The 20,093-nt window shown below is 51.0% G+C and overlaps 1 protein-coding gene across 1 annotated transcript; it reads right to left on the reverse strand.

Moving 5' to 3' along the window:
* Nucleotides 1-1,794: 1,794 nt before the first annotated feature.
* CAVIN1 (caveolae associated protein 1) lies at nucleotides 1,795-14,707 on the reverse strand. The gene is made up of 2 exons (XM_086687353.1): nucleotides 14,062-14,707; nucleotides 1,795-4,309 (listed from the first exon to the last, which is right to left on the reverse strand). The coding sequence occupies exons 1-2, from the start codon at nucleotides 14,530-14,532 to the stop codon at nucleotides 3,608-3,610; spliced, it is 1,173 nt and encodes a 390-aa protein (XP_086543479.1). The 5' UTR covers nucleotides 14,533-14,707; the 3' UTR covers nucleotides 1,795-3,607.
* Between the last annotated feature and the right edge of the window lie 5,386 nt (nucleotides 14,708-20,093).

The following is a 20,093-nucleotide window of genomic DNA, read 5'->3' on the forward strand; positions in this document are numbered from 1 at the left end:
TACCATTTAGAGACCTGATAACTCAATCTGAGACTGTACAGGAACTTCCTTTGATCCTGGGTCACATTTGATGGGATCCTTCGAGAGACAATACCCCTAGTTTATTGTCTGCTTCTAACCCATGGAAATACTGCTAATGATGGGTGGGCAAGTTCATGACTGGTTGGGGGAAAAAGGGCTTTGTAGCTGTGGGACCTTGGAATTCCATAAAATCCGATTGGTAGGCAGTTGACTCTCTCATCAGTGCCTGAAACCAGCCTTCCTCCTCCCCTCAGCAGCAAGGGAAGAGGAAAAAGAGTAAATTCTGATTCAAGGAAGTTTCGGCCCCACACTGTTATGTAAAGAAGGAATGCCATGGAGCAGGAGCCAGCAGAAATGTGGCTGTTCAGAGAATTAGGACTGCTCTTAACAAAGTGGTGCCCGGAATAACACTGGGTAGGGAAGGTACAGCAGAGTCATTCTGCTGCTGGTGGACCAGTGAGGGGCATGGCTTCTAGAAGGAAAGGGGTTTGTGTGTGTCAGGTGCTTTACTGTAGGTAGGAGAAGTAAATGATGGCCCCACTACCCCAGGGCTTTTCTGGTTTCCCTTGTCCTTATTATTCCATAGCTGGGGTCCTGACATCATTCCCTGCTTCTCACAGCTGTACATCTGGATCCCAGAGGAAGAAGGACCCTCTCCTGGCAGGAGGGAAGTTTCCAGGCTCCCGTGCTCTGAATTTTCAGCATCAGTTTTCATTTCTTTTGGTGGGAAGCCAACCCTTTCTGGGAGATTTAGAACTCCAGACTCCACTGTGCTTGTTGCTGGGGGCAGGGGCAGGGGAGTCAAATGCATGGCTCATGAGGAAGGACCCAGCTTGTTTGAGGTAGTGGCAGAAGGCTGGGTTGGAGTCCCAGGAATGACGGTATTTTCATTAGGGTGATTCTGATGCGGGCAGAACCCACGTGATGATTTGAGTCCCTTGCTCTAGGAAACCCATAACTTGTGGACAAGGTAGAGCAGGCTGCTTGCTCACGGGGAAGAGAGGCTGCACAGTGAAATCGGTGCCCATCCCAGGATTTGGGGGAGAATTAAATATGCTGTGTGACTATGACTGGCACATATAACACGGACTGGAATCCTTTCTCTAGGACAGTCAGCCCTCTGAGTCAGGGCCTCTGATTTTTCCCCTCCCCAGACTGCCTCCTCTAGGCCTATGATCTGGAAATGTACATTTGGGAGGAAGCTCAAACTGAGTAGAGTAACTGAGTGTGTCTGGAGGGCTAATGCCTTGACATCAGGGAAGTGGATCTATCTAGACAGTACAGGGTTATAGATTCTTATCAGTCAGACTGTGGAACTAGGCTGCCTGGTTTATAATCCCAGCTCTGCCACTTACCGGGGACTTGACTTTACCGGGTACTTGACTTTAGACGAGTCACCCTGTGTTTCTTCATCTCTAAAAACAGGGATGATGGTAACACCCCACTCCCACTCCCCACCCAGGCAAATGAGGCGGGTTTAAACCAATTGTCTGTGGGGCACCTGGGTGGCACAGTCAGTTAAGCATCCACCTCTTGATTTTGGCTCAGGTCACTATCTCACGTTGGTGAGCTCAAGCCCCGCGTCTTGCTCTGCACTGACAGTGCGGAGCCTCCTTGGGATTCTCTTTCTCCCTCCCCCGCCTCCACCTAAACAGATAAATAAATAAATAACTTTAAACCAACAGTCGTCTCCCTTTTCCCCTCCCTGGCCCCCTCCTGTCCTCTGCAACTGAGCCTATGTAACTGCCTTCAGAGAATATAATCCAACGCAGATCCTTTTAGAAAAGCAGGTTTATTGGTCGGGCTGCTCGCCAGGACACAGCAACATGACAGGCTCCCCAGAGCCCACAGGAAACTGTATCTGCCCACAACTCAGGCCCCTCAGCCCATCAGCACCAAGGGACCTTGTCCCACAATCCCCATCCTCCCTCAGCTGAAGAGTCTCCAACCGTCCAGAAGAGAGAAGGGAACCAAGAAAACGAGGGGAGAGAAGCAAAGCTTTGTATTGTAAAAAAAAAAAGTTTGTGTCCCCAGGCTCCCTCCCTCCACCCCTTAAAACAATTAGCTGCAATTCTAAAAAGCAGAGCAGGGAAGAGGAGGCAGAGGAGGTGGGGGAGAAGGAAGCCCTCAGCTCTCTCTGGGCTGGGCTTGAGGGGGAAGGAAGTTGTCCTACCTTCTGACAAGCCACCTTTACTGGGGAGGAACAGGGAGTACTGAAGTGTCCAGAGAAGAACCTGTCAGTGGACTACAGAAATCAGGCTTTCGGACTGGAAGCAGCATCCCTGTCACCACCACCGATTCCGGAGAAGCACCCACAAGGGTAAGGAGGGCTTGACAAGTTTTGCAGCTCCGATACTAGCTCTAGGGAAGGATCTTGAGAAGAAACTGCCAGGAGTGAGCCAAGGCTGGGTTGCTCCATACACTCTCCTCCCCTTCCCCCCTCCAGCTCTCAGCTTGGTGCCCTGGCGGTTTGCACCTTGCTCTTTTCCTGGCTGCCTCCCTCCTAACTCCCAGCTCTCCACAGTCTGGTGCTGCCCCCTTCTGGGACCCTCCTTTTCTGGACTTTGAGACATGGGCTGCCACAAGGGGCGCCACCATTCACATCTCATTTAAGGGACAAAGGTGAGGCTTCCCTCTGTCTTCCCTTTGGATCATTGCTTTCTCATAACTGTCCTCCCTCCTTTTTCTGAAAACTGTCCTGCTGTCCTCTGAGAACCCCTCTAAGATGGGATTCTCGTCCTGTGTTCCTCAGGCTGCTAATGAGGAGAATTCTCTCTTCACCCATTTCCACTTTCTACTATTTCCCATTCTCCTTCCTAAAGCCATAGCCATGTGCTGCTGCTGCGGATACATAAACATGTAAGTGTTCTCCACACCAGCGCCCTCCTTCCCCAGGGTGGTACTTAGCTCCAGGCTTCCTTGTTGGGACGCTTTACAGATACCACCTGTGCTAGACTCTCTTTCCAGAATCACCGCTCACTCTGCCTTCTTCCCCCACTGCCCCAGGTTCTCCCAAAAGCTGCTTTTAAGTCCTTCCAGTATGGGGCTTCTGTGTGGGCAAGGGTCCTCTTTGAGATTCACTCTTTCCTTTTATGGTAACTTTGGCTTTGAAGTCTCCAGGGATCAGGATGAGGAAAAAAGAGCTCAGTGAGCAGGAATGACAGCAGTTGGCTGTGAGTGTGAGGTGGAGGTTAGGGGGAAGGCAGCCTACCCCAAAGGGGGGGGGGGGGGCAACCATGGAAATGACAGCAATTTCCTTTAAGATCCCTGACTTGGATGACCAGGACACGGATCACTCCCCCTCTCCATTCCCACCCAGACTATGCCCAAATTGGGGCTGTTCGTAGAAGAGGCTGCCTCCCTCTCCCATCTTAACAGCTTTAAGACTTGGAGGGGTGCACCTGGAGGGGCGGCGTTGTCAATTTAGAAATATCTCAGCCCGTTTGGGGCCGACAGAGAATGCGATAGAGAAAGTTCCGGGCGGGGGGGGGGGGGGGGGGGCGGGCGGGAGAGGAAAGGCGTGGGAAGGGGGCAGGGAGAGGCGGGGCGGGGTGGCGCGGCCTCCTGGGCAGAGCCCCGCGTCCGCTCAGTCGCTGTCGCTCTTGTCCACCAGCACGGCGTCCGACTCCTCGGTGATCTCCAGCAGCGTGTGCACGTCGGGGCTGCTCCCGCGCAGCAGGTCGGCCGCCTCGCCGCGCTCCGCGCCGCCCTCGTCGTCATCGGCACCCACCTCCACCATCTCGGTGGCCTTCAGCACCTCCACCTCGCCCTCGCGGATCTTCTTGACGTGGAAGGTGAAGGGCGGCACCTTGTACACCGCCGTCTTGGAGCGCGCGTAGACCACGTGGTCGGGCGTGAAGGACTTGCGCAGCTTGTCTCGCGAGGTCTTGAGCTTCTCGCGCCGCTCGGCGGGGACGAGGCGCGTGCCCAGCTTGTTCATGCGCTTCTCCAGCGTGTGCCGCGTCTTCTCCAGGTTCTCCTTGGTCTTGAGGCGGGTCTTCTCCAGGTTTTCGCGGGTGCGCACCTTGGTCTTCTCCATCTTCTCCTTGGAGAAGGCCTTCTTGAAGTCGTCCACGCGCCGCAGGCCGCTGCGCTTGATGCGCTCGGCACGCGACTCCTCGATGACCTCCTCCACCTCCACCGCCTCGTCGGAGGACAGCTCGAGCGCCGCCGCGTCCTCCTCGGGCCGCTCGCCTTCGCCCAGCTCATCGCCCTCCTTCTCGGGCAGCGCCTCCGCTTCTTTCAGCGACTTGCTGATGCTCACCTTGGCCGGCAGTTTCACTTCATCCTAAAAGGAGAGCGGAGCGGAGAGGTGAGGGGCAGAGTGGAGGGTTGGGCAGGGACGTGGGGGACACTGGACGAACCGGAGGCAGGGTGGGGGTGCTCCTGTGGCCTGGTAGCCGTGAAATCGGCCTGACTCCTTCGTTGGTGTAACCCCAGAGCCTCGACCCTGAGCTGGACACACTGTGTCGGTGTCCAATAAAATGTGTTGAATGAATGTTAACTATGCAGACAGGGCGAGGAGGGAACCGAGCTTCCAGTCAAGAGATTGGCTTGTAATGTAATTGCGCTGGGGCTGATTATCTCTGCAGCCCTCCAACCCTGTCCTATGCCCTACATCCCCCCATCTTATAGGAAAACCACTCCTTACCAATTGCGTCCCAGGGAACACAACTTTTAACTTTGGGAATGGGCAGAGCGCCCTCTGGCGCACGGAGTCCCACACTGCTCTAGCCAAGCCAAAACGCAAAGGGGTTTGGGACGCGGTTGAGGGGTGGAGGTAGGAGGGAGTGAGTTCACAGCCAGTGTCAGGTGACCCCCAGGTAAGTAGCTTGAAGGCAAGATAAAGGGAGTGCGTTTCCCAGGCCTCAGATAATTTCAGAACCAGTTGTAGGGAAAGAGAGCTGTGCTGCGCCCATGCTCCCCACCCTTGACCTCCACATACTGATTTGCTCCAGCAGTGGTCATTCACCCCCTTCCCCGCCCCCCCCCCCCCCCCCCATGTAGAAATTGAAGGAGGAAAGAGGAGGAAGCTGGCTGGCTGGCAGCCAAGAGCATGTTTTCTCCCCAACATGGACATTAATGGTTCTGACTTCCCAGCCTTGGAATGGAAGGGAAGCATTACTTTTTCCATTCTTGTTTCTTTTTCCCCCAGACTGGAGCTCAAGGAGACAGGAATAGGGTAGTGGTCCCAGATTCCCTGAGATCTGGAGTTCAGAGCCAGGTCTTCCCTCTTCCCCTGGGAGTACCTAGCACCAACACTGTTTTCCATTCTGGGAAGATTTTCCAAGGTCTTGACTCTGGGCCAACATTTCAGAATCCCAGGATCATCCCCCACAAGAAGGTAGGGGAGGCTGATTATAGAAAGGGAAAGAGGGCACAACCCAGAACATAAACATAAACCCAGATCTCTTTGGCCCAGACTCTTTTTAGGGACTTCAGATGAAGGAATGAGAGACAGTCGTTTTGCAAAGGGTTTTCTGAAGATTGTTTCCCAGAATTGTAAGGAAATCTCATCTGAGAAAAATGAGGCAACATGAGTTGACCCCTCTCATAACACACACACACACACACACACACACACACACACACACGCCACTTGGTATCTCAGAGCCACCTGCTACAGAAATTCCTTCCCCAGCCCCCAACCTCTTTCCTCTTCCCTCCCATCCACATCCCCGCCAGAGTTTCCTGGTTTACACTGAAAACTAGGAACACCCCCTCCCAACTTCCTTCCCTCCCTGTCAATAGCATTAGCAAGGACAAAGACAGAAAGCTAGCTCCACCTCTTCTCCCAAACTGGGCACAGCACTGCTGGGCATCAAGCCACCTCAAGCTCTCTTTACTCAACTACACCTCCCAGCAGGCAAGGTGATCTGGGCTCAGGGCATGCTGGGACTTGTAGTCTCCACCTGCCATAGCTGGCTTGGTATAGTCATTCTGTCCATCCCTCTGCCTCTTATCATTCACAGAGGCATTGAAGGGTGTTTTCCTTGATCTCAGTATAAGGGTGTCCCAACCTGTCTTAACATTCCTTCTAATTTGCAGTTGTACCCTTTGGGTGCCCTCTTTACAGTCACGTCTCTCTGCCTGCTATTTGAGTCCTCTCTTTTACACACCATTCTACGACTCTCCATGATCAAAACTCCGGGCTACCTCTTCATCCCTCTCCACCCAGCATTTACCTGCAGCTCCACTATCAAAAACATTTCAGCTCTGATCTCTCCTTCACAAGCCTGTCTGACTAAAACCCCACACACGCTCCACCAAAGGGTAGTGGAGAACCCCGCCTTTCACTAAGCTCAGACAATGTGGATGGGGTAGGGAAGGATTAGGGTGATGGGCGGGGAATAATCAGGAAACAGTCCCAGCTGCTGGAAAACAAATCAACATTGTTTCCCTGCCCCACTCCTAGCATCCCTGATACCCCCCTCCCACACCCACTCCTGTCCCTCCCCACCCCCTAAAGGCTGAGCTGACTGGTTTTCCTGGCCTCTGGCTTCCTAGATTAAAGGTGTTTGCCAGCTGAACTTGGAAGTGAACAGGGCTAGGGACAGCGTTGCAGGCTTCTTGTAGCCAATTCCATCTTCCTCGTTTCTGTTGAAAGGTCTCAAATATAACATCAGGGAGTATTCCCAGTGAAAGGAGGTTTATTCTTGGATTTGGAGGTGTCTCCCCCAGTCCAGAAACATATGTGGGAATATAATAACCCCATTCGTTGTAGGTCTCCTCCAGAGTGATGGTTTACACCAGAGGAGCTGCCTTCTTGGTGGAACGTCCCTGGGGATGAGGGAAGAGACAACTTGACCTAAGTCCCTGGACAGTGTCCAGTAGACTGGCTCTGGAAAGGGTATACCACCATGACTTCAGCTTTTCTCCTCCATTAATGGATTTTCTCTTTTCTCCCCCTTTCCAAGCCAGGTTTCCCCTATGACTCACAGCCTTGGAGTGCTGTCTTGGGCCCACCCAGCCTGCCTGTTGCTACAACAACTGCCAACACAATTCCAAAGCACCTCCCCTCACCCTGGGCCACACTGGCCAGGCATCCTTGTCCCACCCCTACTTCCCTGGCAGAGCTCCTTCACCAAAGGAAGGGCCTCAGGCAGGGGGGGAGGTCTCTGTGTGTTCTGTTTTCACGTTTTTATTAAACAAAACCACCACTCCCAACAGGATTGGTTTCCAGAGTTACCTTTAATGACCAGGTCTGAGCAAAAGCATGCATAGATCCCTTTGCCCCCCACCAAGCACACATAGCTCTCCAACCCAGGAAGGCACCAGTCCAGGGTGAGTTTCAGGAGCCCCAGGGAGGCTCCCCGCCCCTTCTACTCCTCTCCCCAACCCTGCTGTATAAACTGAAGATCTTCTGGCTTAGGAAGAAGACTGTAATATGATTATAATTTAGTCGAGCACCTATTATGTGCCTGATCCAGGCATTCACATTTGTCAGGGAAAAGGGGACAATGTCATATGGATATAAGTAGGAGCCTTTCTTTTTTCTTTCTTTCTTAAAAAAAAAATTTTTTTTTTAAGTAAGCTTTACACCCAGCGTGGGGCTTGAACTCACAACCCCAAAATCAAGAGTCACATCCTCTACTGACTTGAGCCAGCCAAGCGCCCCAGGAGCCTTTCTTAGCTTAGAGCTCTGTCCCCAACTTCTGCCCGGGAATGGCCAGAGAAGACGACTTTGGAGAGGTAATTCAGAGACCTAGGATCTGCTCAGAGACTAAGTTAGAAGAGGGTACTAGACTTCGGGAGAGGTGGAAGAGAGGGAAAGTTGTAAAAATTCAGGATCATTACTTTAGATTGCTGAGACAAGGGGTGAGAGAAACCAAAGGCAAAGGGTCCTTTCTGTTAGAGCAGGATTCTCAACAGGGGTAATATTGCCCCCAAGAGGGTGGAAATGGATTATTGAGGGGAGGGGGGATTTTAGTGCAATAGTTTGTAGTGCTCAGAGTCCCGGTGCATACAGATACGTAGCATATCTGTAGTATTAAGATTTCGTGGAGGAGGAGACCGGGGGAAAAGAACGTCTAAAAAGACTCCTTAGAAGGATGGTTATGGGAGGAAAAAAAAGAAGAAAAAAGAAAGAAAAAGTTGAGGAAACACTCTTGTGCTATAGGGAAGCCAAAGGATCCAAGCCAGAGGCAGTTAAAATGCCCCTCCATCCGGCCTCTTGGAGTTGGCAGCTTTTGGGTGCCCCGCCCAAGGCAGGATCTGGCAAACATAAGGGATCCCTTTGCAAAACATTTTCTAAAAAAAAATGGAAAAAATCAGTGTAAATGTTTTCCTCAGCTACAGGGAGGGGGTGGACAGGGCACAGAACAGACCCCAGGCCTGGGCCTCATGAGGGCCCTCTCCAGAGAAGCTTTGAGCCAAGCTGGCCTGTCCCAGAGGAGGAGTCAGAAGGGGAGTGGGAAGGAGAATCAGATGCCATGGCACAGTTTCATGCAATTTCATGCAGGGCAACACTGGATGCAGCTCAAGGATGGTGTTCGGAGTGTCTGCTATTAAGACAGAAACCAAGAGGTAGGGGAGGGCCCCGTCCCTTCACCTCCCACCCCATCGCACACAACACATTCCCCTGAACTCTGCATAATGCGAGAGCGTTTTCACATGCCCGCCACCCACCCATGCTTGGAAGAGGCCTGCCATCCGGACACTGACCACCGCTTAAGCAGTGAGCCGATGGTGGACTGGAGTGACCCCCCATGCCCACATCACCCCGGAGACCCTAAGTGCCCCCACCGGCTGCTGGCTCCTCTGGGGTGGGCAGAGGCACAGGCTCTGGGTAATAGGGTAGTGTCCTAGGCGTCTGGTCAAAGGGTGGGAGTTCAGGCACTGTCTCAGGCTTCAGGTCAAAGGGCTCAGTCTCAGGCAGGAGGTCAAAAGGCACGATCTTGGGTGTGGCCGGGTCAGAGGGTGCTTTCAGCTTCTTCTTGGGCTAAGATGAGGAAAAGGGGTTTAAATGGGGCTTGAGATGGGTGCGGATGGGATTGAGAGAAAGAGGCCTCAGTGGGCATGCGGAGTTGGAGCTAGTGAGTAGGGGGAGGGGAGTACAACAAGGAACCACATTTTAAATGCTTCATCACAAGGGCCCTGGGGTTGAAAGTGGGACACACTCAAGCCCATGATTAATAAACAATTTAAACAGATGCCTCTCTCCCTCCCTCTAGAATCTTCCCCAGTCCCATCCTTGGCCTCCTACCTTCTATCCCTACCCAGCTGTGGTCTTGGGATGATGTTATTGAAGGCTGGCGTGAGGGGGTAAGAGGCTGCTGGGGGTTGAAAAGGAGTTCTCTAAGAGGCCAGTTATTGACTCTAGCTGTGGAGGCTCTGATGAGTGAAGAAGAAGGCGAGTAGGGGAACAACTCCACTTTCTTCAGAGTCCTATGCTGCTGATCCCAGTTCTTGTTATTCCCCTGGGGCACGGTGGGCACTGGGTGCCACCCCCGATAAGGAGAGGGAGGGGCTTGGAAGAGGGATGTTCTGGCTATTTCCCTTTGGCCACATCGCCACCTCTTGCCTCCCTTGCCACCCCTCCCCCTCCCCACGCCTGGGATATCAAAGCCCAAAATGCACAGAGAAATCAGGAAAAAAACCAAGCTATTTTTATGACAGGTGGGAACCTATGTAGGTCCTACATCCTGGGGACCTAGTGTTAGCTCCTATTCTCCCTTCTGAGGGGCTGAGCTGCCACTCTTGCTTTGGACCATCAGAAGTCAGGGAGAGGGACAGTTAGGGGCATCACCAGACTCCAGTGACAGGGTAGGGGCCTACAGCCACAAAAACACAAAGCAGCAGATGCCAGCCCACCCCTGTGGAGTACAAGGAGAAGGGGCAAGTGACAGGGAGGCCAAGGAGAAAGCCAGCTTGGTCCTGTCATAACTAGATGCAGAGTCCATGCCAGGGGACACCCCCGTACTGGCCAGAGAGCTCCACACCTTGTCCTCTGCACCCCTCCCCTCCCACTGTCATTGGGCCACTGTCACTGGTCATTGCCTCTACTTCGGCACTATGAGGCTGAGCAGCTAATGGCCACCAACCTTAGCCACTCTTAGCCAATATTGCGTATGTGTGCACATGTGGATCTACACACACACACAGTAGCCTGAGTGCCAGAACCCTGCAGCTAGCTCCCTTACAGAATGAAGGAGCCAGAACTAATCTTCTGTTGGAATAACCTGTACCCTGACTTCTGCTGCAGAGCCCGGGATTGGAAGGAGGAATTGGAGAACAGAGAATATAGCAGAAGAAGGGGTACATTTGGATTCTTGCCCCCGCTTTGACCCTCACTAACTTCAGCGACAGTAGGCAAGTGACTTCCCCTCTCTGGGCCTCCACTTCCCCAGCTACAAAATGAAAGAGCAGAAATTGATGATCTCTGAAGTATCTTCCAGCTTAAAAGTCTGTAATGACAGAATAATGAAATATTCACAATAGTATGGTTCAATAAAATGGAACAAACCACCCCTCATCTCTGAGGTAGGTTGCCTAGCAACAGTATCCTCTCATTTCTATCAGTTGCTTACTCTGTGCCATTGCATCCCTTTTTGATTTTGACCTTTACAATAGTCACATTTTACTTACTAAAAAAAAAAAAAAAAAAAAAAAAAAAAGAGAGAGAAAGAAAAGAAAGGGAAAAAAACAGAGGGAGGAAAATTATTTTCCTTTGGTCTTAGGAATGCTTCCCAAAATACCCTCCTGCTTTGGAGCCAGTGACCAGGAAAAACTCCGCTTTTTTGAGGAAGGATGTGGTAAGCACTCTTTCCGTGGCCACTAGGCTTAGAGGGATGAGAGGGACAAGAGCCCCACATTGGAATATTTGGGGACAAAGCTTATGAGTTCTTCTGGAACGAGGGAGCCCTGATTTGCTTCAAGTCCAGGAAGAAGCTAGAAGTTAGGTTAGGATTTGGGAGGAAAAGCCAACAAGCCCACATTCCAGCCTTGGTGCCCTCGCCTTTAAAGCCCGTGAGGCTTTAATCCCTTAAGTGCTTCCTGGTTCTATCCTCAAGCCCTTGGAGCAGGTCTGATGGGTCCATGTGTAGGTCACTGTCCCATCAAAACTGCTCCAGAAAATGTTTCTTTCCATTTTAGCCCCCTTTTCTGTGCTCTAAACACTAATAGTATCCAAATCATTGTCAGGAAGAGTTGGTTCTTTAATGATCACTACCCCTCCTGTTTGTGGTGTGCCCACAATCTGCCTGATCTTCCCAGCAGTTAGTTCTCAGTCCGCTGACCCCTAGCCGCTAGTAGAATTTGCTCTTTGCATTCACTGGCTGTTGCCTAGCCAGGTGTCACCTGATAGGAAGGGATGCCAAACTGCTAGTTTTTGTTAGGGAGATAGGGAAATGCCAGAGGACAGTAATGACTCAGAAGTGGGTTCAGGGTGGAGGCTCTGATATCCTGGGATGGAGGGTGCTGAATGTCATGGTGGCGGGGTGGGGGGATCAAACATAAACTTAACCTATGAACTCATTGCGCCTAGCAGTTCCTTGAATATGGGGTGAAGCCACATAAGTCATTCCTTTCTTTATCCCCCAGGAAGAAAATATAGGAGGCCAGATGACCTGATCCCACAGCGGGGGCCTTCTCCCTCCTTTCATTCTCCCCTCCACCCTGCCCCCAGTGCCACATCATCACCTCCTACATCTGCAGTGGGGAATACGGCATCCCCTCCCCTGTCGCCACTCTGGAGAACTCACACTCTCCCAGGCCTTTCTCCAAGCCTCTCTCTCAGCTTGGCCACCCAAGCATCCTACCCCTCAGCCTGACTACCATAAATGCCGCCGCCCCCAGTCTTCCCTATTAGGTCTGCCAAGGCACAAAGCTATTTTTACCTCATTCTCTTCCCAGGCGTCCAGACTCAGGGAGGAGCAGCCTCTGCTTTTCCTTTAGCAGCACAGTACCCTACACCCTCACCCCTACCTGGGACATCTGCTCTGCAGCTCAGGGAAGTGCTGTTTCAGGGAAGCCCCACCCCTGTTGCTGGAATCTTTTCCTTACCTCTGAGCTCCTCTCCAGGTTGGAACCATGTTATTTCTTAGTTATCTCTCCTGTGGTTTGGGGGCTTAGGTCCCCGGCTTGTGCCATTCTTTCTGCCTCAGCCTTCTGCCTCCCACTGGCCCTGGTTTAGTCCAGATGCAGTCAAAGCCACCCTGTGATTAGACCCCCTTCCCCCACCCCCACAGACACAAGGTGTATAGAACCCTGCCAGCTGCTAAAGGGAGTCATGGAGATGCCACTGGCCCCTGCACAGGAGTTTTTCTCCTCAGTACCCGCCCTTCTCTCAGCATCTCAACCTTTGACAGGTTTACCTCAAAGCTGAGAACTTTTCCAGGTTCTGCGGTCTGGGATATTTAGAGTGAGGAGGGCAACCTATCCAAGCCCTTCGTGGCAACCTTCTAGCACACAAGGCTCTGGAGAAAAGAGCTGGCTGGCTGTCCCGGACCCCTGGGTGTTCTTTCCTTAGTGCCCTCCCCCCCCCCCCCCCCGCCATGCTAATCCGATCTCTTTTAAGAATCTTTCACACACACATTCCTTGGAGCAGTTAGAGTAAGTGCAAACAGCTCTAGACAAACATTTTCTACCAGATGGTGCTATATGGGGGGGGGGGGGGGGCTCACTTCTTGAGCCACTTGGGAGGAGTCCCTGGGCATTGGAAGGAGGGGGAGAGCACCACTTCTGTCTCTGTCCCAACACCACCTCCTCAGGTGCCAGTTCGCCGTTCTCCCTGTGTCTACTGGTCTCAAACACTGCATCTCTCTTAGCTCCTCCTAGAGAGACCAAGGCAAGGACGTCACTGAATCCCAGAGGTTTACTCAGAACCTGGTTGACCAGGCCCTGGTGCAGTCAGTGAAACCACAGATCCCTGACAGGTTTTTCTCTCCTAGGGGGTGTGGGAAATCTAGCCTTCCTTTTCCTTACATTCCTTCTGTAGGGAGAGGAAGGGGCAGAGGGAGCATAGACTAACCCCTTCACCCCCTTGGTCTCACCTCCTTGGGGTGGGAACAGCAACCAGGCCTGCAGGAAGCAGAGCAGGCGACACTGGGCACATTCCCACCCCACCAAAGATCACCAAGCCCTTAGCTCAGACCCACTTCTAATGGGATCGGGGAGAGATAAGCGGAGAGGACCAGCAACACTGAGATTTCCAGGTTTATTTGGGGTTATGATTAAAAAAAAAAAAAATTTTTTTAACAGGGCAGGAGAAACCAGGAGAGGTGCGTAGGAAGCAACAAGCGGCCTGGGCGGGGCCTGGGGCGCGCCAGCCTCCTCCCGCACGTCTGCCTGCGGCTACGCGGTCAGGGAGGCAAGCAGGGTGATTCTCCGCGCCTAGATTGCGGGACCGGCCGGGGCCCTCTTGCACTTCTCACAACGCACCCCGCTCCCTCTCCCCTCGCGCCTGCTTCCATCCGGCAAAGGGTTCGGGCGCGCTGCCAGCATCCTCAAGGTCCTGAAAGTGCCGGGAGGGCCAGGGGCAGATCGCAGCGAGGGGACGCGGCGGTAGCCGAGGCCCACGCGAGGGCGCGGGGTCCGGGGGCGTGTGCTGGCGGTCGCGTCCCTCGCCTGGCGCAGCCCCCGCCGGTGCGTGCCTGAGCCCTGAATCACCCGCTATATCGGGCGAACAGCGCCGGAGGCCCCAAACCCGGGCCGCGCCGCCAGTGTCCGTTTACAGCGGGCCCACCGGCCGCCAGGGACCCCTGGCGTTTCCCAAAACCTCCGCCAAGTAGGTAGACTTGACAGAGCCGAGCTGGGAGCGGTCTGTGATGGGGAGCGTCCCCGAGTCCAGCCCCCTAACTCGGTTGCGAGTTTGTCACCCGAAGGAGGGGGTTAGGTGATCAGGCACGGGGTGCACAGCGCGCCCCTCCGCGCTCCACAGAAATCCACCACCCACCCCACCCGTCTCTAGCGGCGCTCGCCGGAAGAAGGGTGGGTCCTCCGGGCCAGGCCAGGCTGGCGGGAGCGCAGCACCGCGGGCAGGTCCCCCCACCCCAAGCCCCGGAGACGCTGGGCCGGGCGCGGTCCTTCCCGCCAGCTCACCTGGTAGATCATGACTTTAAAGTTGCGGCGCCGAAGCAGCTCCGCCTCGTTGACCTCCAGCTTCTTGATCTGGCCTGCCTGGCGCTCCAGGCTGCCGCGCACGGTCTTCACGTTGACGCTGACCTTGCGCACCTTCTCCAGCAACTTGCTCACGGTGTTGCTGGTGGTGGCGTGTGCCTTGCCCAGCTTGCTCAACTCGCCCTGGATGCTCTGCACGGCGCCCTCCATCTCCGCCTGCCGTTCCTCCAACTGGGCTTGGGTCAGCTGGATCTGGTCGACGGCGCCAATGATTTTGTCCAGAAGGCTCAGCACCAGCACGCCGTTCACCTGGTCTGACTTGATCAGCTCCTCGGAGCCGGCCCCTGACGGCTCCTCCGCCGCTGGCGCCCCCGTAGGGGAGGACCCCGGGTCCCCGACTTCGGGGTACCCGGGAAGCGGCTGCTCGATGATATGGAGCTGGGTGTCCTCCATGACTACCCGGAGCCGTGCGGGGCCGGCCGGGTGGAGCTGGAGCTGGAGCCCGAGCCCAGGAGAGGAAGAAGAGCGGGAGGGGGAAAAGCGAGAAAGACCGGAGAGCCGAGGAAACTCGAGCCACGTCCGTGCGCACCGGGACGATGGCCAGAACTGTGGGGCGGGGAATCGGTGAGCTCCCGGGCTCCCGGGCCAAACCCCGGAATCTCGTCGCCCATTGGCTGGCCCCACCCCAGAAAGGGAGGGACCGGGGCAGAAGGGGAGACCGATGGTGGGGAAGGGGGGCGACCGAGGGGGACCCAAGAGCCGAGCGCCCCACCCTTCCCAGGATGGTTGGAATAGTTGGAGCGGAGACTAGGGCCTCGGCTGCCAGCGGAGGCCGCGCAGCGGGACTGGGGCGGAGGAATGTGAGCTGGAAAGGGAAACAGGTCCTAGAGTGGGCCTCTCCTTTTCCCTCCCGCTTTTTTTTTTTTTTTTTTTTTTTTTTTTTTTGCTTACCCACAAACCCACCTCAGCCTTTGAAGTTCTAGAGCGGGGAGTCAAATAGAACTTGAGATCCTAAAATCGTGTGGAGAATATCGTATTTGCCTGTGCACAGTTTTTGAGAGGGAAAAAAATCCATGGCTTTCACAGTATTTTCCAAGGTGCCAATACCTCCCCCACGACCAAGTTACCACCCAGTGTTCTAAAAGTTTGAAGGGTTCTGGGGTGTCTGGCTGGCTCAGTCAGTAAAGCATGGGACTCTTGGTCTTGGGATTGTGAGTTCAAGACCCACTTTGGGTGTAGGAATTACCTAAAAATAAAATCTTAAAAAATAATAATAATAAAAGCTTGAGGGGTGGTTTGGGGAAGGGAGAACTTAGATTAGGTGGTGAGGGGCTGTGAAGTTCCTCTATGTTTCTCTTAGAAATATGCTAACAGAGTAGGAGTGAGATGGACAGTAAACTAGGAAGTAAAGCCTTTTACCAACCTCTCACTCTCTTTAAAAACCACTTTTCCGGGGCACCTGGGTGGCTCAGTGGGTTGAGCATGGGACCTTGGCTCAGGTCATGATCTCATGGTTTATGGATTTGAGCTTTGCATTTGTCTCTCTGCTGTCAGCTCGGAGCCTGCTTTGGATCCTCTGTCCTGCTCTCTCTGCCTCCCCTCCCCCAAATAAACAAATATGAAAAATAATCACCTTTTCCTGTGTTTCTCCCTGCCAGAGGCCTAGCTGACATTAACTTCAGAGAGCAGGACCTAGGAGTTTATCTACCTCTCTTATCCCAGAGACTGGCCCTTAGCAATAAGAGAGATCATCAAATCCCACCTCCTCATTTGACAGACAGGAACATGAGGGCTTAGAGAGGGCAAGTGACTTGCCAGAAGTACCCACGGGTTAGCCTTGGCTTGGTGCTTGGTGCTCTAATCAGGCCCCTGGACTCCTCTCTTGCTTTTTCTATCTTAACACTCTACCTTTCTTTGAGACAGGGATAGGCAGACATGGCCACCCATGCATGCTGGTTTTGAGCACGCAGTCCTGAGTATTGACTACAGATATATTTTCAACCGTGATGGGTACCAAGGACCAGAACCAAGGAGGACTCAGAAGTCTAGAGAAAAAGAGGCTGCCCGTGCTCCCCCATTTTGCTCTCCAGCACAGCACTGGACTATGAGTTCCCTGGAGTGACACCAGCCCTCTTTCCCCCAGAAAAGCTACAAACCTTTTCCCTGGTTAGGAAACCAAGCTTGGGTTTCCCCAGCTGGATAGATGATGGCCTTGGCAAAAGGTCACTTCTAGTCTGGCATGCATTATCATTAGGAAGAGTGAAAAACTGCCCAGTGGGGGCCTTAGACCACAACAATCCATTCAGAGAACCCATCAAGCCAGAAAGGAGCTGAAGAGTTCAGTGTATCTGGGACAGTCCAAGATAGCCCCAATGACTAGCAGATATATATCTGCAAGAACTGACAGATTACCAACTTATTTTAGAATTTAAAAGAAAATGTATTATAGCAGTTTAAGTTGCTTCTGTTGAGGATTGATAAGACTTCTAGAAAAAAGAAGAGTGACAGTAGAAAACCTTATAGCCCTTCATAAGGTTCTTATTTTTTTTAAGTAATCTCTACCCCCCCAATGTGGGACTTGAACTCACAACCCCGAGTTACATGCTCTTCCGACTGAGCCAGACTAGTGGCCCAGTTTCTTATTTTTTTTTTAATTGGTTAGATTATTTTCACAGGTGACATACATGATACAGATTTTGAATAGGACACAAAGAAATGGAGTGAAAAGAACTTTTCTTTCTGCTCTTGTCTGCACAACTAATTTCTCTCCCAAGAGACAAACTGTTACTATTTTCTTGTGGAACCTTCTATAGAAATACATATTTAAATATACTGCTACATATGTATGCTCAGCACTTTGCTTTTTTCAGTTAATAACATACCTGGAAGATTGTTCCATGTAGCGTGTAGAACTGACTTGTTTTCCAATGTATGGATGTACTAATTTTGCCAATTCTGTATCAAAGAAGATTCAGACATTACGATTTAAACCTCACAGCAGATGAGGGAGACACTAAAGAGGAGTTTTAGTGGTTGATTTTGTGGTTGTATGCTTGGTAAAAGGAATTAAGTCCATGCCATTCTGGCTTTCACATTAGGAAAATATTTCTGTTCTTCAAAAAGGAATGTCAGTGTTTGTGGATGAGTCAAATTATGTCCCGGGATAGTCCAGTGAATACATCTCTGACTCATCTGACTCCTTAACAGAGAATTTTGCAGAAAGGGCCCTACCCCTGCATTCCTACCTCCAAGAAACGTGTGCATCAACAAGTTTCTCTGCTCTTCTTCCTACTAGATGTCAGCTAAATCCAACAGGGGGCGTGCTGAGCCTTCTTGCATTGGCTTTATCAATCCTGATCCCAAGAAATGGAGCCCAAGAAGAGCCTTACCAGAGGGCTTCACTCCATTTCAGTGAAAATAATCACTTTCTCTTCATTTGCAATTGTGTTCAGTATGCCATCGCTTGCATTCAGGGTTGATGCTTTGCATTTTCCACTGCTGTCTCTACTTGCTGAAAGGCATGCTGTTCCATTGTGTACTTTCAGCTGCTGAGGCAGTCTGTAAAAGGGATGGAGAGATGGAAACAAACAACCCTTTGGCCCAGAAAAAGAACACGGGGATAACAACCACGTCAGCCACTGTAATCTCACAGAGCTCTGTCATATTCCTCCATCCATTCATTTGTTCAGAAAGTGTGACTACTTCACATGAGCCAGCTACCAGACTGGGGACTTTAAGGAGATTTAATAAAGCCCAGTCCTTCCTGCTGAGAAGCTCAAAGTGTAACAAGGGCGATATATACATAAATAATTTCTTATACAAAGCGGAAAATGCTCCAGCAGTTCAAGGAGTATTGCCACCACTTTCTGGGAGAGGGGGGAGAGGTTCACAGAGGGGAGAGTCTGTAGGTGGAAAGGAGAAAGGGTACACCCTCCCCACCTCACCCTGCAGCAACTACGCTTATTGTGAAAGTGTGGGGCTGGGGCGAGAGATAACCAGGCATTGTTCATCTCTTACTGTGGTGCTGCCATAGGTCTTATGAGTATATACTTAGGGAGATCCAGTAAGGTGTGAGGGGCACAGTGTGCAGTATGTTCCATTCAGTTTTGGATCCCTCCTGGGAGCGATCCTGGGTAGACAGTATGTTTTGTTAATAATAAGTGGTTGGGATGAATGTGTCTTCAGGAGCTGGCTCGCAGCTGCCACAGACAGCAGCGATGTTTTTCTCCCGGGGTTTATAGGCACTATTCTTGTCCCTCCGACATAAACAAAAAATGCCTATAGTATTTGTATATTTCTCTGCCTCAAAAATTCCTTCCTTTCTTCTCCTTCAAACATTAATGTATAGGGTAGCTTTCCTGAGCCAGAAAACAGTCAAAATTATTTTTAAGTGCTAATTTATGCATAGTTTAGTGCGAGAAACCATTGAAAGGACACGGCAAATTTGCTGTGGGGGGAGAGTTTTTAGTCTCAAGGAAGCAGTGATGCGGCCTAATAAACATCAAGAAAATAAATTAATGGAAATGCCCTAAAACCTCTCCTCCTTCTCTGCCTTCATCATGCACTGGTCTCTTATCCCAAAAATAAAAAACAAAAACACACAAACAAACAAAAACTGCAGTCTTAATTGGTTTTACCTTCCTGTCTCCTCAAGTTTGGGTCCATCTGTTTTCTACTGTTCAAATTTCAGTGTTTTCTAGAACTGCTGCTACAGATCCCTCACCCCCAATTCAGTTCTTAAACTTTTGCTTTTTATCCAAAAGTATGGCTTCCTCTCTACTACAAGAGCACTTAAAAGTCACTAATGAACTCCATATTCTTCCTATTACCTCTCCTTTTCTAATTTTATTTGAACCCTGCAGCATTTAGCACCACTGACCAGTTTGTCCTTGCAACTCTCCCTCCTGACCCTTGTGAGATTTTGTTCATTAACTTGTGTCTTGTCCCATTTGCTATGTTTTCTTCCTTTCATTTTTTTCTTTAAAAAAACACAGTTTTTAAACTGCTCCAAGAAAAAGTAAAAACAAAACAAAACAAAAAACCAGCTTTATTGAGATACAATTCACACTGCATAATTCACCTATTTAAAGTGTACAATTCAGGGGGCGCCTGGCTGGCTTAGTCGGTTACGAGTCTGAGTCTTTTTTTTTTCTTAAAAATTATTTATTGGGGCGCCTGGGTGGCGCAGTCGGTTAAGCGTCCGACTTCAGCCAGGTCATGATCTCGCGGTCCGTGAGTTCGAGCCCCGCGTCGGGCTCTGGGCTGATGGCTCGGAGCCTGGAGCCTGTTTCCGATTCTGTGTCTCCCTCTCTCTCTGCCCCTCCCCCGTTCATGCTCTGTCTCTCTCTGTCCCAAAAATAAATAAACGTTGAAAAAAAAATTTTTTAAATAAAAAAATAAAAAATAAAAAAAATTATTTATTGAATATATAAAAAGGAATATAGACCTGGAAGCACATCTAAAAATGGATTGATCGAGAAGATTTAAGCATCCTTATCCTGAAATACTTGCTGAATCCCTGGATAATATTTTAATTACCCTTTAATGGTAATCATAGATTTTAACACCAGGTCTTATTTTCATCTTCGAACATTTTGATGGAATAGTTTTCTAAGATAATTGAACTGTTTAAGCCCAGCTCTAGTGGAAATGAAATCATTTTTTATTTTCATGATACCTATGAGTTAGCGTCTGGATATTGTCCCATGAAATCTTTAGTAGACATCCTGACATAGCTTTGAGGGAAGCTGATATTTTCTTTTTTTTTTTTTTAATTTTCTTTTTTTTTTATTTACATCCAAATTAGTTAGCATATAGTACAACAATGACTTTAGGAATAGATTCCTTAATGCCCCTTACCCATTTAGCCCATCCCTCCTCCCACACCCCCTCCCATAACCCTCTGTTTGTTCTCCATATTTATGAGTCTCTAATGCTGTCTCCCCCTCCTGTTTCTATATTATTTTTATTTCCCTTCCCTTATGTTCATCTGTTTTGTCTCTTAAAGTCCTCAT

Source organism: Puma concolor, chromosome E1 (genome assembly GCF_028749965.1).
Source record: "Puma concolor isolate L17-30 chromosome E1, mPumCon1.1.hap2, whole genome shotgun sequence".
NCBI classification, from domain to species: Eukaryota; Metazoa; Chordata; class Mammalia; order Carnivora; family Felidae; genus Puma; species Puma concolor.

What these genes read in the sequence shown, in the direction of transcription:
- CAVIN1 (XM_086687353.1), bottom strand. Translation starts at nt 14,532, where the DNA reads ATGGAGGACACCCAGCTCCATATCATCGAGCAGCCGCTTCCCGGGTAC. An exon ending in TTAAAGTCATGATCTACCAG is followed by an intron (nt 4,310 to 14,061) that starts GTGAGCTGGCGG and finishes CTCTCCTTTTAG; the next exon opens with GATGAAGTGAAACTGCCGGC.